This window comes from Oryctolagus cuniculus, chromosome 3 (genome assembly GCF_051225735.1).
Source record: "Oryctolagus cuniculus isolate XC-2025 breed Fujian yellow rabbit chromosome 3, ASM5122573v1, whole genome shotgun sequence".
Taxonomy (NCBI): Eukaryota; Metazoa; Chordata; class Mammalia; order Lagomorpha; family Leporidae; genus Oryctolagus; species Oryctolagus cuniculus.
Window position 1 is genome coordinate 181947947 of NC_142869.1, and position 18908 is coordinate 181966854.

The 18908-nt window shown below is 53.7% G+C and overlaps 2 protein-coding genes across 31 annotated transcripts in view; one reads left to right on the top strand and one right to left on the bottom strand.

Moving 5' to 3' along the window:
* DENND11 (DENN domain containing 11) overlaps nucleotides 1-7196 on the top strand; it is a 51348-nt gene extending 44152 nt beyond the window's left edge. For 4 of the 5 annotated variants that reach the window (XM_089329656.1, XM_070071393.2, XM_051835135.3 and 1 more), the window contains 2 exons: nucleotides 397-465; nucleotides 2285-7196. In XM_089329656.1, the coding sequence (XP_089185782.1) occupies nucleotides 397-465; nucleotides 2285-2480 (265 nt within the window). In that variant the 3' untranslated portion in view covers nucleotides 2481-7196. Of the gene's footprint in view, nucleotides 1-396; nucleotides 466-2284 lie in introns of those variants that run through there. The other variant, XR_016231831.1, reaches the window with a different exon arrangement.
* Nucleotides 7197-8805: 1609 nt separating this feature from the next.
* AGK (acylglycerol kinase) overlaps nucleotides 8806-18908 on the bottom strand; it is a 103897-nt gene continuing 93794 nt past the window's right edge. For all 26 annotated transcript variants that reach the window (XR_016231829.1, XM_089329645.1, XM_089329644.1 and 23 more), the window contains 3 exons: nucleotides 12287-12357; nucleotides 10672-10756; nucleotides 8806-9668 (listed from right to left, as the gene is read on the bottom strand). Coding sequence is in view for 25 of the 26 variants with exons in the window: in XM_089329645.1 (XP_089185771.1) it covers nucleotides 9531-9668; nucleotides 10672-10756; nucleotides 12287-12357 (294 nt within the window). In the remaining variant the exon portion in view is untranslated. The remainder of the gene's footprint in view (nucleotides 9669-10671; nucleotides 10757-12286; nucleotides 12358-18908) is intronic.

Here is an 18908-nt window from a genome sequence, read left to right on the forward strand (position 1 = left end):
CGCGTCCCTGGGGGCCGTTTCCTCCCGATGCACTTGGGAACCTGTGGAGCCCAGGGAAGGCAGTTGCGTCCAGAAACTGCCCAGGCGACCCTTAGGTCTGGTTGTGAGTGTGCAGCATCTACTTTGCATTAGAAACAGGCTTGTGCACCATCTCAGTCCAGTTGTCCTGTGAGCTGAACGTGTCACCGTCCCCATTTCATGGACAGGTAGGGGAGATTGTCACTCACCTGGGATTACCTGGGGCACAGCTGGCCCTGGACCCTGGACGTAGGATCCGAACCCTTCCTGTCCCTTCCCTCCGTGCCTCGAGCCCAGGGGCCTGCTGTGGCCGGTGCAGCCTGGTGCTGAGCCCGTGGCTGGGCTCCCCCGGGGCGCTGACCTGCCTCCCGCCCACAGGCAGATGCTGCTGTACTCCCAGGAGGTGGAGGAAGACTACAGCCCCTGCGAAGAGGACCTCTTTGTGCTGTGAGTGGCCCTGGGCGGCGGCACGCCCTGCGGAGGACGACCCGGCCCCTTCCCTTGTCCCCGCTGCGGCCCAGGATGTCCCTCATTGTGTCCAGGGACACTCAGAACGGGGCGCTGTAGCGAGGCCGTGCGGGGACCCCAGGGGAGGCGGGGAGGCAGGGGCATGTCGGTGGAGGAATGGGAGGGTCCCGCGTGCCTTTCTGTGGAGCTCACTGCCTGGAGCCACCACACAGCCTCCGTGTGTCCCTCGGGACCGGGACTTGTCAGCTGCCGCTTCCTCCCAGGGGGGCAGTGCCTGCACTGACATTAGGGGACCATCTGAAACATAGCGCCCGAGTCAGATGAGCTGCTTCCCGTGGCGCGGGGGCAGAGTCGTGGTTCAGCCCTTAGGCGCGGATCGTGTTCTCGCAGGATGGAACCCCACCCCCTCCGCCTTCTTCCTGCCTGGTCCTCCTGCCCCAGGTCCGGGGTGCGGTGGGCTGGGTGGGGGACGGCTTCTGGCTGGGCTGTGGCCGTTTGTGCGCAGGTGCGGCAGACTTGACTCTGAGAGCCCTTTCTGACACGGCGCCCTGTAGGTGTGTGGGTGTCAGGGCTGGACCCCGGTGTGGTCTCGATTTCTCAGCGCCCACGGCGGCTTTGGGCCCAAGGCTGCAGCCAAGGGCTCTGCGGGCGCTGCTGCCTCCCTCGTGGGCTCATTCATACGCCAGGGCTCTGACGCAGCGACTGCAGAGTCAGGCTGTGCATCATCCCTGTCCACTCGAGCAGTGCTCACTGGGGGACAGGCGTGCCGTGCCAGGGCCAGGCCTGCGCCTTGCCTCCCCCTTCCCCCTCCAGCCCCAGACCCCGGGCTCACGAGGTCGCTGCGCCTGCCCCCTCCTGGGGCCGCCCTTCCCGTGTGGGTGGGACACTGCAAGCCGCGTGGGTGGAGTCAGGCAGGGCCATGTGGGTGGCACACTGCAGGGCCGCGTGGGTGGGGCCGGGCAGGGCTGCGTGGGTGTCGCACTACAGGACCTCGTGGGTGGGGTCAGGCAGGGCCATGTGGGTGGCGCACTGCAGGGCCCGCCTCTTCTCCAGTGAGGCTCAGCTGCTGCTCCTAACTGAGGTCCTGGATTGGAAAGTAGATTTCAGTCTCTCCCTGCAAGCCTTGGCCTCAGACCCGGGTTAGCGGGTTGCTTTGGCTGATGTTGCCCGTCCCAGGGCCCTGGAGCTGGGCGGAAGGCCCTCCTCACTCCCCTCTTACCCAGCAGGTGCAGTGCTGGCATCAGCAGGCTGGCGCTCAGAGACCGCCCTCGCCGTCCTGTGAGGCGCGCCAAGCACTGCAATGAGACTTGAACTTGCACCCTGTGTCCTTTTCTTTTTTAAAAATATTTTTGTTTTGAAGTCATCTAAACGTGTATTACACAAAGCAGTATAGTTTTTTTTTTTTTTTAAGATTTGTTTCTTTTATTTGAAAGGCAGAGTTATATCGAGATAGAGGGAGAGAGAGAGGTCTTCCATCCGCTGGTTCACTCCCCCGATGGCCACAATGGCTGGAGCTGAGCTGAAGCCAGAAGCTTCTCCCAGGTCTCCCACGTGGGTGCAGGGCCCGAGCACTTGGGCCGTCTTCCACTGCTTTTCCTGGCACTGGGAGATGGATCAGAAGTGGAGCAGCTGGGACTTGAACCAGCACCCATATGGGACGCTGGCAGCAGCTTTACCTGCTACGCCACTGCGCCGGCCCCAAAGCAGTCGAGTTTTGGTTCCCCGTGTGTGGATTTTCTGGCGAGCTTTTCTGTCTTGTCTTCTCCTCCCTGCCCTGTGTCTTGTCTTACAAACGCAGGTTTTTCCTGGAGCAGAACAACCGGATATTTCAGACTTTGTTGGAGGTGTCCGCCAGTCAGGACAAAACTCTGACAGCAGAGCACGCGCGGGGCATGGGTCTCGACCCCCAGGGCGACCGCGGCTTTCTCATGGACCTGCTGGAGGCCTACGGCATCGACGTCATGTTGGTCATCGACAACCCCTGCTGCCCGTAGGCAGAGGGCGCGGGCCCGGGCAGCCGGAGCTGGCCTCGCCTCTGACGGCTCCTGCTTCCCAGCCAGCGTCCGCTTCGTGACTTCCTGCCTTCCTTCTCCGGAGGGGAGGGGAGGGTGCCCTGCTCGGGTCCTGCCATGAGGACTCCGCCACTGTCTCCCGGAGCTGCCTGCTCCTTGGCTGTGGTGTCGGGAGTTGCGTCGCCAGGAGCGGGCTGAGCTCTGGACACCCGAGGGTGACTGCTCGGAAAGTGGCCTTGGTCTCTGTCGCGGGATGTGTTCAGGAACGAGACGGCCAGCTGTCCAGTGTGGCCTTAGACCTTGCAAGGGTTTTCAGTCGGTTCTAGGACTCGGTGGGGAATCACGGGAGTGGGGGCCACAAGGAGAGGCAGAAGGATGTGCCCAAGCCCGGCTTCTGCGAGGACCGGCAGGGCCAGGTTGCTCACTGCTCTGCCTGAGGTCAGAGTGGAGCCTGGACGTCCTCCTCAGAGGCAGGTCATGGTGGCCACTCGGTGTCCTGTTCCTTTGTCGCAGTCCCCTGCTCTTGGGCTGAGCCGGCAAATTCCTAAGGGCCGGTGTTGGACCTGGAACTTGCAAGCAAATGGACTCGCAGGGCTGAGTGTGCTTTTGGAGTACGGGGTGGTGGTAAAGGGCGGGGCCCTGGCACGCGTGCAGGACAGAGAGCGGCCGAGTGCGCAGAGGCTGGAGCCTGCGGCGGACGCGCCTGTGTGCGTGTCGGGCCTCACACGCGTCTCCCGTGGAAGTGACACGCTTAGGCCGAGTAGCGGGCTCCAGAGACCTAAGACAGGACTTGCTAGGAAATCTGACAGTGCCTTCCTCCAGGAAGCCCGCGTGTCCGCAGTGAACGTACCAGCCTGCTCCGAGACGCTGCGGGGAGCGCGGGCCCCTAGCCCACCCTGTGCCCTGAGGCTGGCAGCCGCAGTGAGAGGGCGACTGTTACTCGTACTCGGAAAGCCAGCTCTTCCGAGTCGTCGGGGTCTCGCCCTAGTGGAGGGTTTCGGCTTGGGATACGGTGGTTGGTGATAAGTCGTCTCTCACTTCCCCGCCCGACCTGGAAATGCCACCCGTGTGCCGTGCCTGTGGTCAGGATCAGCCAGGCATGGACACAGCAGAGAGAAGTAACCTCCGAACGGAAGGCTCACTCCTCTGTCTCAAGACTGGGTTCTTAGGGCTTAACTGCTTTAATCAAAAAAAATCTCCGCTGTTGCTCCTTGCTAAAGAGTTTAAGACTGAAGGAATCCACACAAGTGCAGACACTGAATCAAGGGGACATCTTACTTATGTAAATATATAAATAGGTTTGGTTACTGAAATGTGCAACTAATAACACTTTTCTCTGCAGTGTGGGGCCAGCCATCATTTCAGTAAGATGTGTGTTTACAAAAGGAAAAACCACTGTGTGTAGCTATCTGTGTGTAGCTGTCCCCTTTCTGAGTGGCCGTCTCGCGCTGCCTCTCTGGAGGGAGGGACTTTCTTACTTGGGTCAAGTAATGGCTGCTTCTAGTGGTCTCCTAGGGCTCAGTGGGTGGCTAGAGGCAGGGGTAGGGGTGAGGGGCGGGGCCTGACTCCTGGAGGGGGAGGGCACGGGCAGACCCTCACTTCCTGGAACCGGGACGGGGCTGCACGGACAGTGTTGAAGCACTTGTGCACCTGAGCCCTCTCGTGCTGAGGGTTAGCAGGGTGGCAATGAGGTCCTGTTTTCACTGCCGCTGTGAGTCGGGGCTTCCGGGCTCCTTGGGTCTCCCTGCTGTCCTCCTGGTGTCTGTGTGTGTCCCCGCCTCGTAATCAGATAGCCCCGAGGCACGGGTGTCCCAGAGGGCAATGGACCAGTGAGGCGGTGTCACACCTTAGGGGGTCTGCACTCAGCTGACCCTAAAGCAAAACTTGAGTCTCTGCCCAGCTCGTCAGCTTCCTCAAGGGGCAGGAGCCTGGTGCGGGGCACCCCGGCCTGGCTGACCAACACGGGTAAACGGCGCGTGTCTTGCTGAGTCGGCGAGTGCGGCCTCTTGCTTGCAAGGTCCCCATTTGAAGGTTTGCCTTGGCCCAGCTGCCCGCTCCCTGGCAGGGATGGGGGCCTCCGCAGTCGTGGCAGAAGCTGAGCTGGGTGCGTCCACTGACCGCTCACCCGCCAGCTGCCGTTGTTCGAAGTTGGTGGCTGCGGTCCGGGTGTGCACCCTCTGTAGGGGTGGGCACTCTGACGACTGGAAACCGAGGGTGTGCTCCCTTCTGCCGTCCCTGCCCAAGTGCGAGTGACCCATGACACTGGGCCTGTCCTATCACTCCTGTGTAAGCTGGAGAAAACGCCAGGTGTCACGATTCCTTGTGGGGATTGCTGTCCAGGCAGGATGTGACAAAGGCCCGCTGGCGTGGATGTTTCCAAGTGCGGGCTCAGCGGACGGCAGCTCTCAGCCTTTGGGAAGAGGTCCAGTTGCTGCCTGGCTTCGGACTCTGTTTAGAAGGAGTCAGAAATGGTAGGGCCTTGTCTGCCACCAGACTCAAAAATATGGGCCAAATGATTTTAGAGTTAGCTGTGGCTGTAGTGACACGTGACGCCTTCCATATGCCTGGCGTAGATCCATCCCGGTGTCGGCGTCCCAGCTCGGGCCCGCAGGGTCTCTAAGTTAGGACTGCAGTGAGTTGGAAGGCACTTGCCTGCCACATGCGGCGTCTGTTGTGCGTCTCCTCTTCCGTGTGTGTGGGGAGGCGGGGGTGCTGGATTTTCTGACGTTCTGACCGGAGTTCTGCCTTGGAACCTGCCGCTGGAGCGCACCTTGTTCTCTTCCACCTAGCGCTCTAGGCGGGGTGGGTAATTCCAGGAGCCACAGTGGCGTCCTCTGTCACACAGCACCCAGGACATTCCAGCTAGCAGGAGAATCACAGCTGATTCACTGCTTGTCATTCTGGTGACTACTTGGTGTCTGTCTGGGTGCACTGAAAGCCCTCCAAACACAACCGAGTGACTCACCTTTGACCGGGCCGGGGGCGACCTTTTGTGAAGAGCAGAGAGGATCAGCCCCTCGGAGGGAGGGCAGTGGCGCCCCAGGAGAGGCGGAGCCTGCTTTCCCCTCCGACCTGGGTGGCCCAGGGAATGGGCTGAGCTGCTTCCAGGCCCAAGGCGGACCATCCTTGGAGGTCAGGGAGGGGGGTGGAGCCTGGGGCGAGTGCAATCACTAGACACTGTTGGGCTTGGCAGTGACTGCCTTGGTGTGAGGACAGCTCCCCAATGGGCCCAGCGCGCCCTGTGTGGGCTTCCTCCTCCCCACTCCTGAGGTGGGGGTCCTGCAGGCCCGGCCCCACCCCTCTCATTTCAGGAAAACCTCTTCTGACTCCCAAGTCGTGGGTTTTTCGTATTCCATTTTCCTTACTAATCTACCTCTGTTCCCAGGAGCAGCTGGCGCACGGAGTGCTGTGGGAAGGGCTGACTGTGAATAAGTTAATGTCTGTCTTACGAGCATTGGAAGTTTATTTTTATACTGCTGTTTCTATGTGCTGAGCCAAGTATGAAGATGTTAAATGCAGGGGAAGTTCAAACCACGACTCTAGAAGGAAGGGAAAGTTCTGTAACTGGGTAGCAGCTGAGACCCCAGAGAAGTTTTACTCTGAGTGTGCTGGAGTGAACAGACTGCTCTGTGATACCCACCTGGGCTCTTCTGAGGCCAAGCCTGCCAGTCCTAATGGGGCAGACGGGTGCCCCGTAAGCAGAGCTCTGGTGCGGAACAGGGAGGCATGACCATTATGATTGTTGGGCCTCTGGGGCAACCGGAGGCGAGCTGGAGGTAGTTTGCTGACTGGCACTTTAATCCACTTCTGGAGCTGGAATCTTGGGGCCATTGAATGAAATTACAGATTTAGGAAGGGAACGATGAAGAAAGAAAGCCTTCTTTTCAGTTTTTTTGGAATTTATTCTAGAATTCCAGCATAGCATGGGCTTTTAGAGCTGGTGTGGCCCTAAATTCTGAGGACGTATTTAACCCCAAGGGAGGAGAGGTGAGTGACCTATGTTGCTACAGAGTACCTGTGTAGACCAGTAGATTGGCTTTCTAAGTACGGGTGGGGAATGCAGGGACGAGACAGGGCGCTGTCAGCCAGCCAGAGGTGATCGGCAGAAGGAAACCTCCACGGAGGGATGCTCGGGTACCACTAGCAGTAGGAGGGGAAGGTCTGAGTCTAGCACGTCCCAGAGCCCCCAGTGAAGACCGGGGGGAATTCTGTGCTCTGTGCAGCCTGGGCTGACCTTGCTGACTCAATTTCCATAGAGGTCTGGAAAATGAACCTTTCCTGAAAAGTTTTTCCTTGGAAAAACTGTTTTCTTGATTTTTGTTTTTTTCCAAATTAGGATCAACATAGCCTCCCTGTCGCCTTAAATGTAAAAACCCTATTTTGATTAACACCCCAGCATGATTTTATAGCAATAAGAGCAACTGAATCTATTTCTAAGTGTTTACCTCATATTACAGAATGAGCGAGACAGTTCTCAGTTCTGCCCTGGAGCCCTGCACACAGCTGTTGTGTTTGATGGTGGTCCTGGAGGGGCCCAGTGAAAGGCAGCGTTAACCCTACAGCTGAGGTTGTTTGTTCTGTGCTACGGAGGACGTGTGCATCATATCTGTATACATAAAGAATCGTGTGCAGACTGGTAGATGTATAACTATATTTACACAAAACGATTTTTACAATTAAAGTGCATTTTAACACGAATCTGTGTGCTGCAGTCCTTCACCTGGTCCAGGGAACGCGGTTTACTCCCGGCAGGGCTGCCCACGGACTGTGCTGGTGACGAGGCGGCCAGGGTCTGGACAGTCAGCAGGTACCGTCCCCGTCCCGAAGAGGCAGGGTTGCGCACTCTGAGCCACACCAGGGAGCTTCTAGAACCCCACATGGACCTTTGGTAAAACGTATGGGCCAGTAGGTACCTGTGTGGACAGATTATACACTAAGCTTCTATCTTTAACCTTCTGGGGGGTTTCTAGGTGGCTGACAGTGGTGGCTCTGGGATCAGGTGACCTGTGTTCAGTCACCTTCCTACTTCGGGCCTTTGCTTCCTGTGGTGGTGGGGCCTGAGGGTTAGCTGCAGGTGTAAGGCAAGGACACTCACTAATTATAACTTTGCATGCCAATCAGCCATGGGGCGAAGAAATAAGCTTTACATTTAAGAACAGAACTTTCACTAAGAGCTGAGATGATTTGCACTAAACAGGAGGAGAGGCACTAAGGTTCTCCAGACAGATCAGCAGTCGGGCTTCTGCAGACAAGGATCCAGAGAACGAGAGAGAAGCCCAGTGCTCACAGGCAGTGATCTGGATGAGGAGACAAAGCACACCGCTGTGACTGGAACCCCCGCACAGGCAGCCCGACCGTCTGCTGGGCCTTCCCACGCTGCTGCAGGCCCAGGCGGTGCCGAACCCTCGCTCAAGCAGTTATCACCCAGGTGCCTGCAGCAGGGCTGGGACAGAGCCAGTGAGTGGCAAGGACCCAGAGCCTCCCAGGTGCACCTGGGCAGGAAGCTGGAGCCAGGAGCCCTCTTGACGGCTACTCCAGATGCCCAGCCCCAGGGGCCTCCCCTCTCCCTTCCATGGGACGGGATTTCCTTCCTTACAATACCAGATACGGAAGCCTTATTTTTTTGTGATCATCATTCAGGAATTTCTTGCAGTGGTCTTCCCAGAAAAAAAATGAAAACTGAGTTTGTTTCAGTGCAGAATTTCCAGGTGAAAGTGTCTACTGTGGAAAACCACACATGGCTTTCGAAATTGTTTCTGCACCAAAATAAACTCATACCTCTAATTCTAACTTGAGCTGTTTGAAAATGAACCTGTTCTGCCTCCCTACTTCTCCCCTTCCAGAAAGAGAGGGACACATCTCCACCTCCCTGTGGACAGAGTCCGTGGTGGCATCAGATGGTAAGGAAGCAGTCGGGCGGGCTCTAGTGCTCTGCTTTCAACTGACACTTGGTAGAGCACTGATTTTCAGTGTGCGAAGTCTGACGTGTGACAATGGAGCAAGGAATATAACTGACATTGCACTTCATCTCAGCTATGAATATCATGTGTATTCTTGGTCAAGGAATATCCTAATGAAAAATTCCAAGTTAAACATGAACATGAGCTATATACCAGCAGCTGTGTCAGCCTTGGGAGTGAGTGTTGCTGTTTGCTGTTGACAAGTAGCTGGGGTGAGCAGTAAGAATAGATCACATTATGACAAAATTCACACACACCAGGAGAAAAACCAACTTAAAAACGGTAGCTACTGAGGAACTAGTTCATTCATAAATAATTGCTGTGGAATTTAAACTACACTGAGTATGTTTAAAAGAGTGATGTAACAGCTTTTATTTTAAAATACCAATATTTACATGACACCAGGAAGTACAGACTTGGGCAACTAGACAACTTCCCACGAAAGACTCCAGACGTCGACTGGGATGGGTGAGGGGTACATGATTTTTCAAAATACTTTGCAGGAGACGGGAGTGGAAGAGGCGGTGACCGCCGCTTCCGGCTACGTTCTCCCGAGAACGGGTGGGGGACACTGTCACCGGGGAGCGTGGCAAGCTGCCGTTTCTGGCGCTCACCTCAAACTGCTAGCTCAGCCTGGGAGTGAGGCCCACCCCGGGAGGCTCTCATGCAGACCAACAGTTAAAGGACAGCTTGAAACAACTCGGCTTTTACCGTATTTTAGCGGTGGCTGACTAGGGACATGGCCTCACAACTGTTTTTGGATTGAGGACAAACTGAACCAAAGCCCCACGGTAGCAACACCCACGAAGAGCCTAGAAATGGGAGCCGGGAGCCGGGGAAGGCAGGCACTGCCCCGGGATTCCTGGACGCGACAACACACTGAGGACTTAGTCTGCGGCGGCTGTGCTTGGGCAGAAAGTTCGAGTCCTCTCCGTCCACTCGGGGCAGACAAGGGACAATCAGCCCGGAGGACGGATCGCCGCTCGGGGCAGGGCGTGCTGCGGGCGGCGCGCAGGGTACTGGCCGCGAGCAGGCCCTGGGGATCCGTCTCGGGCGCCCCCGCCGCGGCCGCTCACGGAGCTGCCCCCTGCAGCATCTCCTCCCTCCTCCGGGGGTCGCAGAAGAACCGCAGTTTCCTGGGGAGCAGCTTGACCTCCACGCGCATGGCTTCGTACTCCTCGCTGTCGATGCTGAAAGCGCCTCCTGTGCCCTGGAGAGAGAGCAGCGCTCAGGACGGCCCCGCCCGCCCGCCCGCGACCCGGCAGCGCAGCTCCTGGGGGGACGCCGGGCCCGGGGATGCAGCCTACTGGTCTTTCCAAACATCTCCGCCCAGCGCTGTGGCGCAGCGGGTAAAGCCACCATCCCATGTGGGTGCCGGTTCGAGTCCTGCCGCTCCACTTCCCATCCGGCTCTCTGCTGTGGCCTGGGAAAGCAGTAGAAGATGGCCCAAGTCCTTGGGTCCCTGCACTCGTGTGGGAGACCAGGGAGAAGCTCCTGGTTTTGGACTGGTGCAGCTCTGGCCATTGTGGCCAATCGGGAGAGAACCAGCAGATGGAAGACCTCTCTCAGTGCCTACTGCACCGGCCACAGCACCGGTTGTGGGAAGACCCAGATCCCCCAATCCAGTAGTTTTCCATATCTCCTTCAAACACTTACTAAAACATACATCTTTAAGGGATTCATGAACATAAGCTCCCTTCTTGGCCCTAATCTTTCTCAAATGAAAAGAAAGCTTAATTTTCTTGGGAAAGCCTTTAAATCCACTGATTTATTTTCCTCCTTATTCTCTGTAAAAACCTGTTCTGTAAGCCGTGGAGAAACGCTGGTCCTCCCTGCTCTGTGGAGGCGAGCTGCCTCGCCGGGGCTGTCAGTGCCCTCAGCATTCAGGTTAGACTCCCAACTCTTCCCACGCGGGTCATTTCCCAATAAAGAAAAACTCAGTGCCAAAATGAAAAACACTTCCAGGTCCTCAATAAAAGACGTTAAAATAAAACCCACTGTTAGCTCTTGCAGCTAGAGAATTCTCCGTGCGTCCTAACCCAAGCCTAGGAAGCTTTGCGCATTCGCACCCAGAAGGCTCCGGCGCCCACAGGGTCCTTGCTCGAGGACACTGCAAACTTCAGGTCTGCCTCCCTCACGTGACCCAGGAGCTGACAAAGCCCGGGCAAGCGCGAGCTGCCTCGAGAGGGGACCCGCGGCCCGCTGCCCCTCACCTCCGGCAGGTGCAGGCTGCACTGGCTGGCCTGCAGACACTCGGTGCCATCCGCATGCAGCCTGGGGTCTCTCACCTTCTTGCTTCTGTGGGTACAGGAAAAGCAAGCTTAAACCAGTAATGGCAACCACGTTAGACCAAAGGTACAGCAGGTTCTCTCCTCCTCTGTGTGAGAGCAGAGACACAGATGGCCTGTGAGCCGTGGGGTCCTGTGATAGACTGTCTCCCGGTGACGCTTGCTCAGCGCTGCTACATTCAAGATTGCGAAAGCAAACTGCAGCTTTCTCTGACTTGTTTATTTTAAATTAAATGCAAAAATTAGAATGAAATGAAATTCTTCAGAGAAAGTACCGAATTTCTGTTATTTCATTCTTCTGATTCTTGGAGAACATTTTTATTCTAATTTAAGGTACACGTTTCTTTTATATAAGTGAACCACCAGTCTTAGAAGGTCTCTAATTCCCTACACTTATATTAACAGTCTACTTCTATCTTTGACTAAATGGTTGTGGCGTACAGCTACCGTGCACACGCACATGTACCCACGGTGGCTAGGCACGGTCAGGAGGAGGAGGTAGAAGTGACCCCGTCAGTCAGTCCTCTACTTAGCACTAATGGACAACCGACGAAACTGTGTCAGCTTCCAAGAGCAACTCGCCAGTGCCCCAGTCCGACATGCGGAGGAAGCCTGCGTGCGTCACTGGATTTCACGTCCTTCAAGGACCTAAAGCAGACTTGCTGCTGCTCGCAAGCCCGTGTACCAGAGAGCGGTGAAGTTCAGGCATGAACTTGATGGGTTTTCTGGGTGGGGACGTCAGCATGAGGGAGCAGACTCCCTGACACTGTAAGAGACGGCACAGGCTCTGCTCCTCTCACCAGACACAGCCAGTAAACAGGCCGCAGCGCCCAATGCACGCCCTCCTGCTGCTGCCGCAGCTAACGACGTAGCCATGGCGACCGGCCACTGCCCCAGAAACGTCCACCTCCTCGGTGGGCACGGGCACGAGGGGGAGCGCCGAGACAAAGCAGAGGAAGACGGGCTGAGCAGCTGCCAGTCGGCATGGCAACTCCCCAGCTGCTCGGTGCAGCTTACGGTATTCTCAGCCAATGAGATTCTGGCAGAGACAGGGCTGAACAAATCAGGCTGGCCCGGGAAGGCCATGCCGTCTGGGAAAGGCCCCAGAACCCTCCATACGCCTTCCAGCTTCTCATCCATGCCTGGGAGCAGGACAGGAGTGGTAAGGGGTACTCAAGTGCTGCACGATCGCATCCCATTGTCTGAGGCTGGAGAGCAGGCCAGAGGCAGCACAGGCGACTGTACACCCCGCTCCAGAGAGGAAACGACCCTGAGTTCAGTGACTTGAGGCCCAAGGCCAGAGTCAGGACTTGCATTCACGTCTCTGACCCCAGAACCACAGTTCTCGATTTGCTGCCAGGCTACACTGAATTTCCTACTTTGAATTAAAAGGCAAAAACTGCTCTTCCATTCTGATCTTCTGAAATGGACAGGAGAGGGGCCCAGGAGAAACAATTCCCACATAGGCCGGGGCGTGCGGTGGGCACTGCGGACAGTCCGCAGCCCCGAGCCGCCCTCCCCCAGGGCCCCGCCCACCTACCCTATGCTTATGAAGTCTCCTTTGCTGACCGTGTCGGGCTCCACGCAGATGTTCATGAAGTCGTCCTTGCTCTGAGGGAGGCAAGCAAACAGGCGTCAGTACCCCGGGCCCGCGCACGGTCGTCTCCCGAGGTTCCCACTGGGAAGCTGCACTTCTAGTGGCCGAATCCAGAATAGATTTTTAGTCCTTTAGTTCCCCCAGGGCTTTACTGAAGCAGAATTACATCAGACTCATCTGCACGGCTTGCTTCAATGCATTTGCTGCTTTGTACCATGTACACAAAATAAGACCCCAGAGGTTTTTGAAGTTCTGCCACTCAGTAATAATCGTGGCTGTTAAAGTCCCTAGGATGCCTTCTGCCCACCCGTGCCAGCGATTCTCAGTGCCCACTGAACACAGCACACACCGCACCACCGCCAGCTGCGTGGGCTGGAGAGCTCGGGTGTCTGGGTTTCAAGCATGCTCTCAAACTTGTATGCAACCAGAGTTGGAAACAGCATCCATTTAGTCCATGATAATGTTCTGAGACCTCTCCATGTCTACCCACAGAAAGAGCTGAGCTGCAAGGAAGTGGGTATGAAAACCTACTTGGTTCTTGCACCACTCCTCACAATTGCTACCAGTCTGTGCCTAGCAATACAAACCCAGCCTCTTATAAATACCAACGCGTTGTGAGCTTCAGATGGAATTCTTTTCGGTAACCTAGACAACCCACAGCCTTCTGAGAGCCTAAAGCCTATGCCTAAAGCTAAAGGGTACAACTAAAGCACAGTCACCTCCCTTAACTAGGAATTACAAGACACAGAGTGGGACACTCTGCTCAAGGGTTCGTATGCAACTTCATGGGCACCAACCACGTACCAAGAAGAGCCCGGGTCACATCAGCAAAATCACAAATTTCTGCCTGCAAAGAGCTTACATTCAACTGTAGGGAACGGAGGAAATGAAAAACTGTAATAAAATCCTGAGTTACAGAGGCTATCTGGAGGCAAGTATGCGGGAATTGTATTGCAACGTAGCAGGAAATGCGACCAAAGACCTAGAACGAGGAGCGCGAGGTGGCTTTGACGGGAGAGGGGGCCAGCTGGAAGAGTACCGCTGAGCCTGAAAGGGGAAGCGGTCCAGCACTGCGGGCGCCCAGCCCCGGGGCCTCAGACCTTAGCAGGTATCCCCAAGGGCCTGACAGCACTCAAGGCCTGCTCCTGTGGGTTCCAAACCAAACTCAGACTCTGGCTTCTTCCCCCGTTTTTGGTTCAGCAGATCTGGGGTGTGGCCCAAGACTTCATTGCAAACAAGTCTCAGGCATGGCTGATGCTACCAGTGTCGGGGCCACACTTGGAGAGCCACTGGCCCCGGGGGAGGGGTATCCCTGCAAAGGGGGCTGCCGTGGAGTGTGCCTGACCTGTGCCAGGAAGCCAGTGCGGCTGCAGTGGCATGCTGGGACAGAGACCGGGGGTGCTCCGTCAGGAGGCCCTTGTAGACCTCTCTGAGAATCAGGCTCTTAGACTGAGTGATGCGGAGAACCACGGGAGGGTTCCAGAGAGGGGAAGGGGCACCATTCAGGCTTCATTTTAATAGGATCCTCGGGCTGCTGGGCTGGGAATCAGAGCAGGAGTAGGGATGGCGCGGGGGGCAGTGAGCCAGGAAACAGCAGCCTAGGGAAAGCAGCAGGAGGGGCCCGGGTCCAGGGAACGCAGGAAGAGGGATGTGATGCGGTGACGGGGGGCCGGAGGAGTCGGTCCAAAGCAGCATCAGCGAGGCGGTGAAGCACCTCCTCCGCAGGCCGCGCGTCCGGGGCACAGGCGGAACGGCCACCGGGAGTGGAGGTGGGGAAAGCGGTCCTCGTCCATCCAGGGCCAGGAGGCCCCGCCCCGGGCGCTCGGCTCTGCCATGGAGGCGCACCAGCGGCCATGCAGCCATGTGGCTGAGGTCCAGGATGGCCTTCCACACCCTGACATGCAAATTCTAAACAATATTCACGTGTGACAAGAGAACACTCCTGTTTTTTAAAAAACTCCACAACTGTAACAGCCATGCTTAGCTCGGAGACCGTACAAATCCAGGCAGCGGGACAGCCCCCTCCATGGAGCCCTGGAGTTCAGTCCCTGCGCGTAGCTAGGAGACCGCAGGCAGCCTCAGCCAATCTCGCCCACTGCTGAGGCGCCAGCTTCCTGCAGCAGCTCCTCAAACCCTGAGTCTGACAGGACCCGCTGCCGGGAACACGGAGCCCCGGCCCTGTGACGGGACGGAGCCTCTGGCTGTGCAGGGCGGCCAGTTCCTTCTCCAGCCTGGGGGCTCTCCCACGGGCCTGTCCCAGCAGGCACTCCCCGGCGACGCCACAGGAAACCTGCAGGTCTCCGGCTCCCTCTTGGCGCGGCTCTCATGCTCTGCTGGCTGTCTCGATGACCCTCAATTCTCAAAGGCCTTTCTTTAAAATTTATCTGCATGGATTTCATTAATACAACCTTAGCAACATAGTAATTCTTCCCACCATACCCTCCTCCGCTTCCCAGTCTTGTTTTTTATTAACATCTATAACTCTATTATAGGTAAAGAGTTCAACACTTTGTGTTTTTCCTCTTTTTCTTTCTCATGCTAACAGAAACACACACTGTTCCTCCACAGTCCAGACGCGGGCTGTTCAGGTCACAAAGGGACCCCGCGGGGCCTTAGCTGACCCAGGCTGCAGCCTCTCCAGCAGCAGGCTGGGACCAGCAGAGGGCTTGTCTTGTTTGATTCCCTTTTGTCTGGAGTCAGTCCCTCGCTGCTTAATTCAGACCACTGTCTGTCAACACTGTTTCAGATTCTGCCCCGACTGTAAGGTGCAAAGGTAAACCTGGTGCTTCAGCTTGGCCAAAAGTCTCATATCAACGTTCAAAAGTAAATTTATTACAGATTAAATGGGAAGATTGACCATTTCAGAAGAGGCTGGAAAGATTTTTACGATAACAGATAATAACTATTAACAAACTGGGAATGGAAGGCAACTTCAACCTGAGAAAGGAGAATGAGGCCGGGAACCCTTCTCTAATCAGGCAGATGATGGCCCTTACCACCATGACCTCTACACAACACTGTCCAGGAGTGAGATGAAAGGTGTGAACTTGAGAACTCCGAGCAGGAAACAAAACCGGGCACCGTCTGCAGTCTCATTTGACGGAACCGCCAAGAAATCCAACAGAATCCACACAAAAAAACTAAAATCAGTAAGAATTTAGACTGCTAATTCAGCATCAATGTAAACACCAATTACATGCCTATCTACTAAATCAGATAGAAAATGACATTTTAAGAAACTATTTTCAAGAAATACATCCAGCAGAAGACAGATTTTTTTTTTTTTTTTTGATAGATGGAGAGACAGAAAGGTCTTCCTTCCGTTGGTTCACCCCCCAAATGGCCACTACGGCCGGAGCTACACCAATCTGAAGCCAGGAGCCAGGTGCTTCTCCTGCTCTCCCATGGGGTGCAGGGCCCAAGCACTTGGGCCATCCTCCACTGCCCTCCCGGGCCACAGCAGAGAGCTGGACTAGAAGAGGAGCAACTGGGACTAGAACCCGGCACCTACTTGGGATGCCGGCGTCGCAGGCGGAGGATTAACCAAGTGAGCCACGGTGCCGGTCCCAACAGAATCCTACATAAAAAACTCCCAGACGTCACTGACAGAGACTGAGGCTGACCAGTGAAGACACACGCTGCATGGTTCAGGACTCATCTATCCGCACATGCAACCCAGATCAGTACAGCGCTTTTATGTGGAGTCTAATAAACATTCTACAGTATTTATAGAAGTCCAAGAGCCAAGAATAGCCAGGAGACTCTTTAGGGAAAAAGAACAGAACAGAGGAATGTAATACTATCCTAAGAGAAGCAGATTATTAGTACCAGAATAAAGAGAGCAACAGACTAGAGACGTCTACATGTATATGGACACCTGACGTACACGGAGGTTTCCTGAAGACCAGTGGGAAAGAAGGGACATTTGCAGAAGTGGTGTTTGGACAGCTGGCTTTCCATTTGGAAAGAACGTCAAATTGGAGCCTTAGCGCCATCATCCATGAAATCCAGTTTTAGAATTTCCTTTTAAATAAAAAACGCAGTCATTTCATACAAATTATTGTAACCTTGTTCTTAACCTGACAATATATGATCAGCATCCTTCCATGCAAACCAATATAGAATCACGTTTATAACCTTACATATACCAGTTCATTAAACGGACGCATTTGCTCCTTATCCTTTGCTATCAGATACTGTGAACACAGCTGTACAGGGAACTCAGTTCTCACAAATCCACATTCATACAGCTTCTTTCAGACTCCAAATGTGCTGCTTTTCATGATAAATGAACATTCTGGACTGTTACATGCAGCCTCGTTTTCTTTGAATATTTTATTGCATTTGCTTTTATTTTTACAAAGAAATGTGAGGGAAGAAAATCAGTGATAAGCAGCACAGTATCATAGACGTTTATAACTGGGACAAAGATAAAACTGACTGAATTCTCAATATAACTAATCTCAAGCCACAATCATGTACTCATTAAACTCAGTCCATTCATTGGTATTCAATCATCAGAGACAAGAACATGAGCAAAACACGGGAAGTACGCAGTATCAAAGAATGGATGAGGGGAAATGTGTAATTAGAAATTTTATCTTTCTTTTTAAAGTATTTCTGGGACAGAATCTACTTCTTTAAACCTTCGTAATCTCACTTTTACCTATGTTTTCCAAATTCATTATGTAAGAAATAAAGGACTGCCTGCATTATAGATTCATTTGATCGCTTCTGTAGGATACATTCCTAGAAATACACTTGATAGGACAAGCAAGCTGCCACTGAGAAAGGCGTCCCATTGGCATTTCCATCAGAAACGCAGGCGGCTGCTTGTTCCAGCGAGTGCTATCCATCATGCGTCCAGCTTGGATGTCAATTCCAGTCACTAATCCACATTTCTTTGACCTTGAGCACATTTTCTGTCCTTCCCTTGAAATTCAGACAAAAGTTGTATCTAATAATGCAGTTACAAGGGAGAAGTTAACACACGAAAAATTCTTAGGACAGGGCCTAGCTTGTACAAGTTCAGCAAATAGAAGCATTTGGTAGCTTCATCATTTGTGAGTGCATGTCACACGCTTTCCTTTGTGCATTTTCACATTACCGCATTGCCTATTTCTTATTAGTTTACACTAAGGCTTTATTATAAGGAAAGCCATTTGTTCTTAGTCTATCACATCCTACTAGTCAGCCAATTTCTCATTAAAAAGTTTGTTTATGGTGTCTTTTAACACGTAGACAAATGCATTAATACGCGTTTTGCCTTAGATGCCGTGCTAAGAAAAAGACCTTGTCCTGCCAGGTTTATACTGACGAGCCCGTTCACAGCTTTATTTATTTTATTTTTAGTTAATTCAAGTGGATTTCTTCATGGGAGAGCTATGCTTTCCAGGTGCTTTGCAGTGGACATGTGTTTCCTGAGAACAATTAGAAACAACTCACTGTTCTGAGTCTTAATACTGGAATCAAACGCCTCACCACATTCCAGCTCCATCTGCCAGTTTTCCAAGTGGCCAGGACAACTGTGCACATACTATCTGATTAATTAGGGGCCGGTGCTGTGGCATAGTAGGCTAAGGCTCTGCCTGCAGTACCAGTATACCATATGGGCACCGGGTTCTAGTCCCAGTTGCTCCTCTTCCAGTCCAGCTCTCTGCTAATGGCCCAGAAAGGCAGTGGAAGATGGCTCAAGTGCTTGGGCCCCTGCACCCGCATGGGAGACAAGAGCTCCTGGCTCCTATCTTTGGTTCAGTGCAGCTCCAGCCATTGCAACCATTTGGGGAGTGAACCAGCAGATGGAAGACCTTTCTCTCTGTCTCTCCCTCTCCTCTCAAATAAATGAAATAAAATCTTTATTAAAAAACCTGTTAACCCACAGTTATGAATGGCTGTTCTACTTGCAGTCTCATTAACATAAATTTACTAAAGTTTTCTCTATATGGGGGTCAGAAATGATTTTTGTAAATGGCCAAATGGTAAATGGTTTTTGCTTTTGGACCACACAGTCTCTCTGCGCAGTCCCCAGCTCTGCCACTGTAGCACTGGGGCAGCCAGAGAATCTGTTTTGGAATGAACACGGCTGTGTTCCAGTGAAACTATTTCTGGATACTGAAACTTGACATCTTTGTATCACAAAACATTATTCTTTTCATTTTCTGCCATTTAAAATTAGAAAATCAATTCTTAGCTTATGAACTATACAAAAACACATGGCAGACCAGTTTGCCAACTCCTGCCTTATTTGAACTTGTCTTTGGTGTGTTGTCTATGGCAGCCCTATCCGCTGTAGCTGTCTATGCTGATGAGAATGGTTTACACACAGGGTATTGACAGCCACGCATGAGAGTGGACACTTGAACTGTAGCTAATGCGACTGAGGAACTGAGTTTCAAATTTTAATCGTAATTAGTTTAAGTTTAGGTAGCTAGCATATGGCTACTGGATACCATGTTGTTCAATGCATGTCTATAGACAGGACTAAGACAAAACCATGTATGAATACAAACACAGGCATGTGTATGTGTGTGTTTCTTTTTACGGGGCTCTGAAGCTATGATTCAAT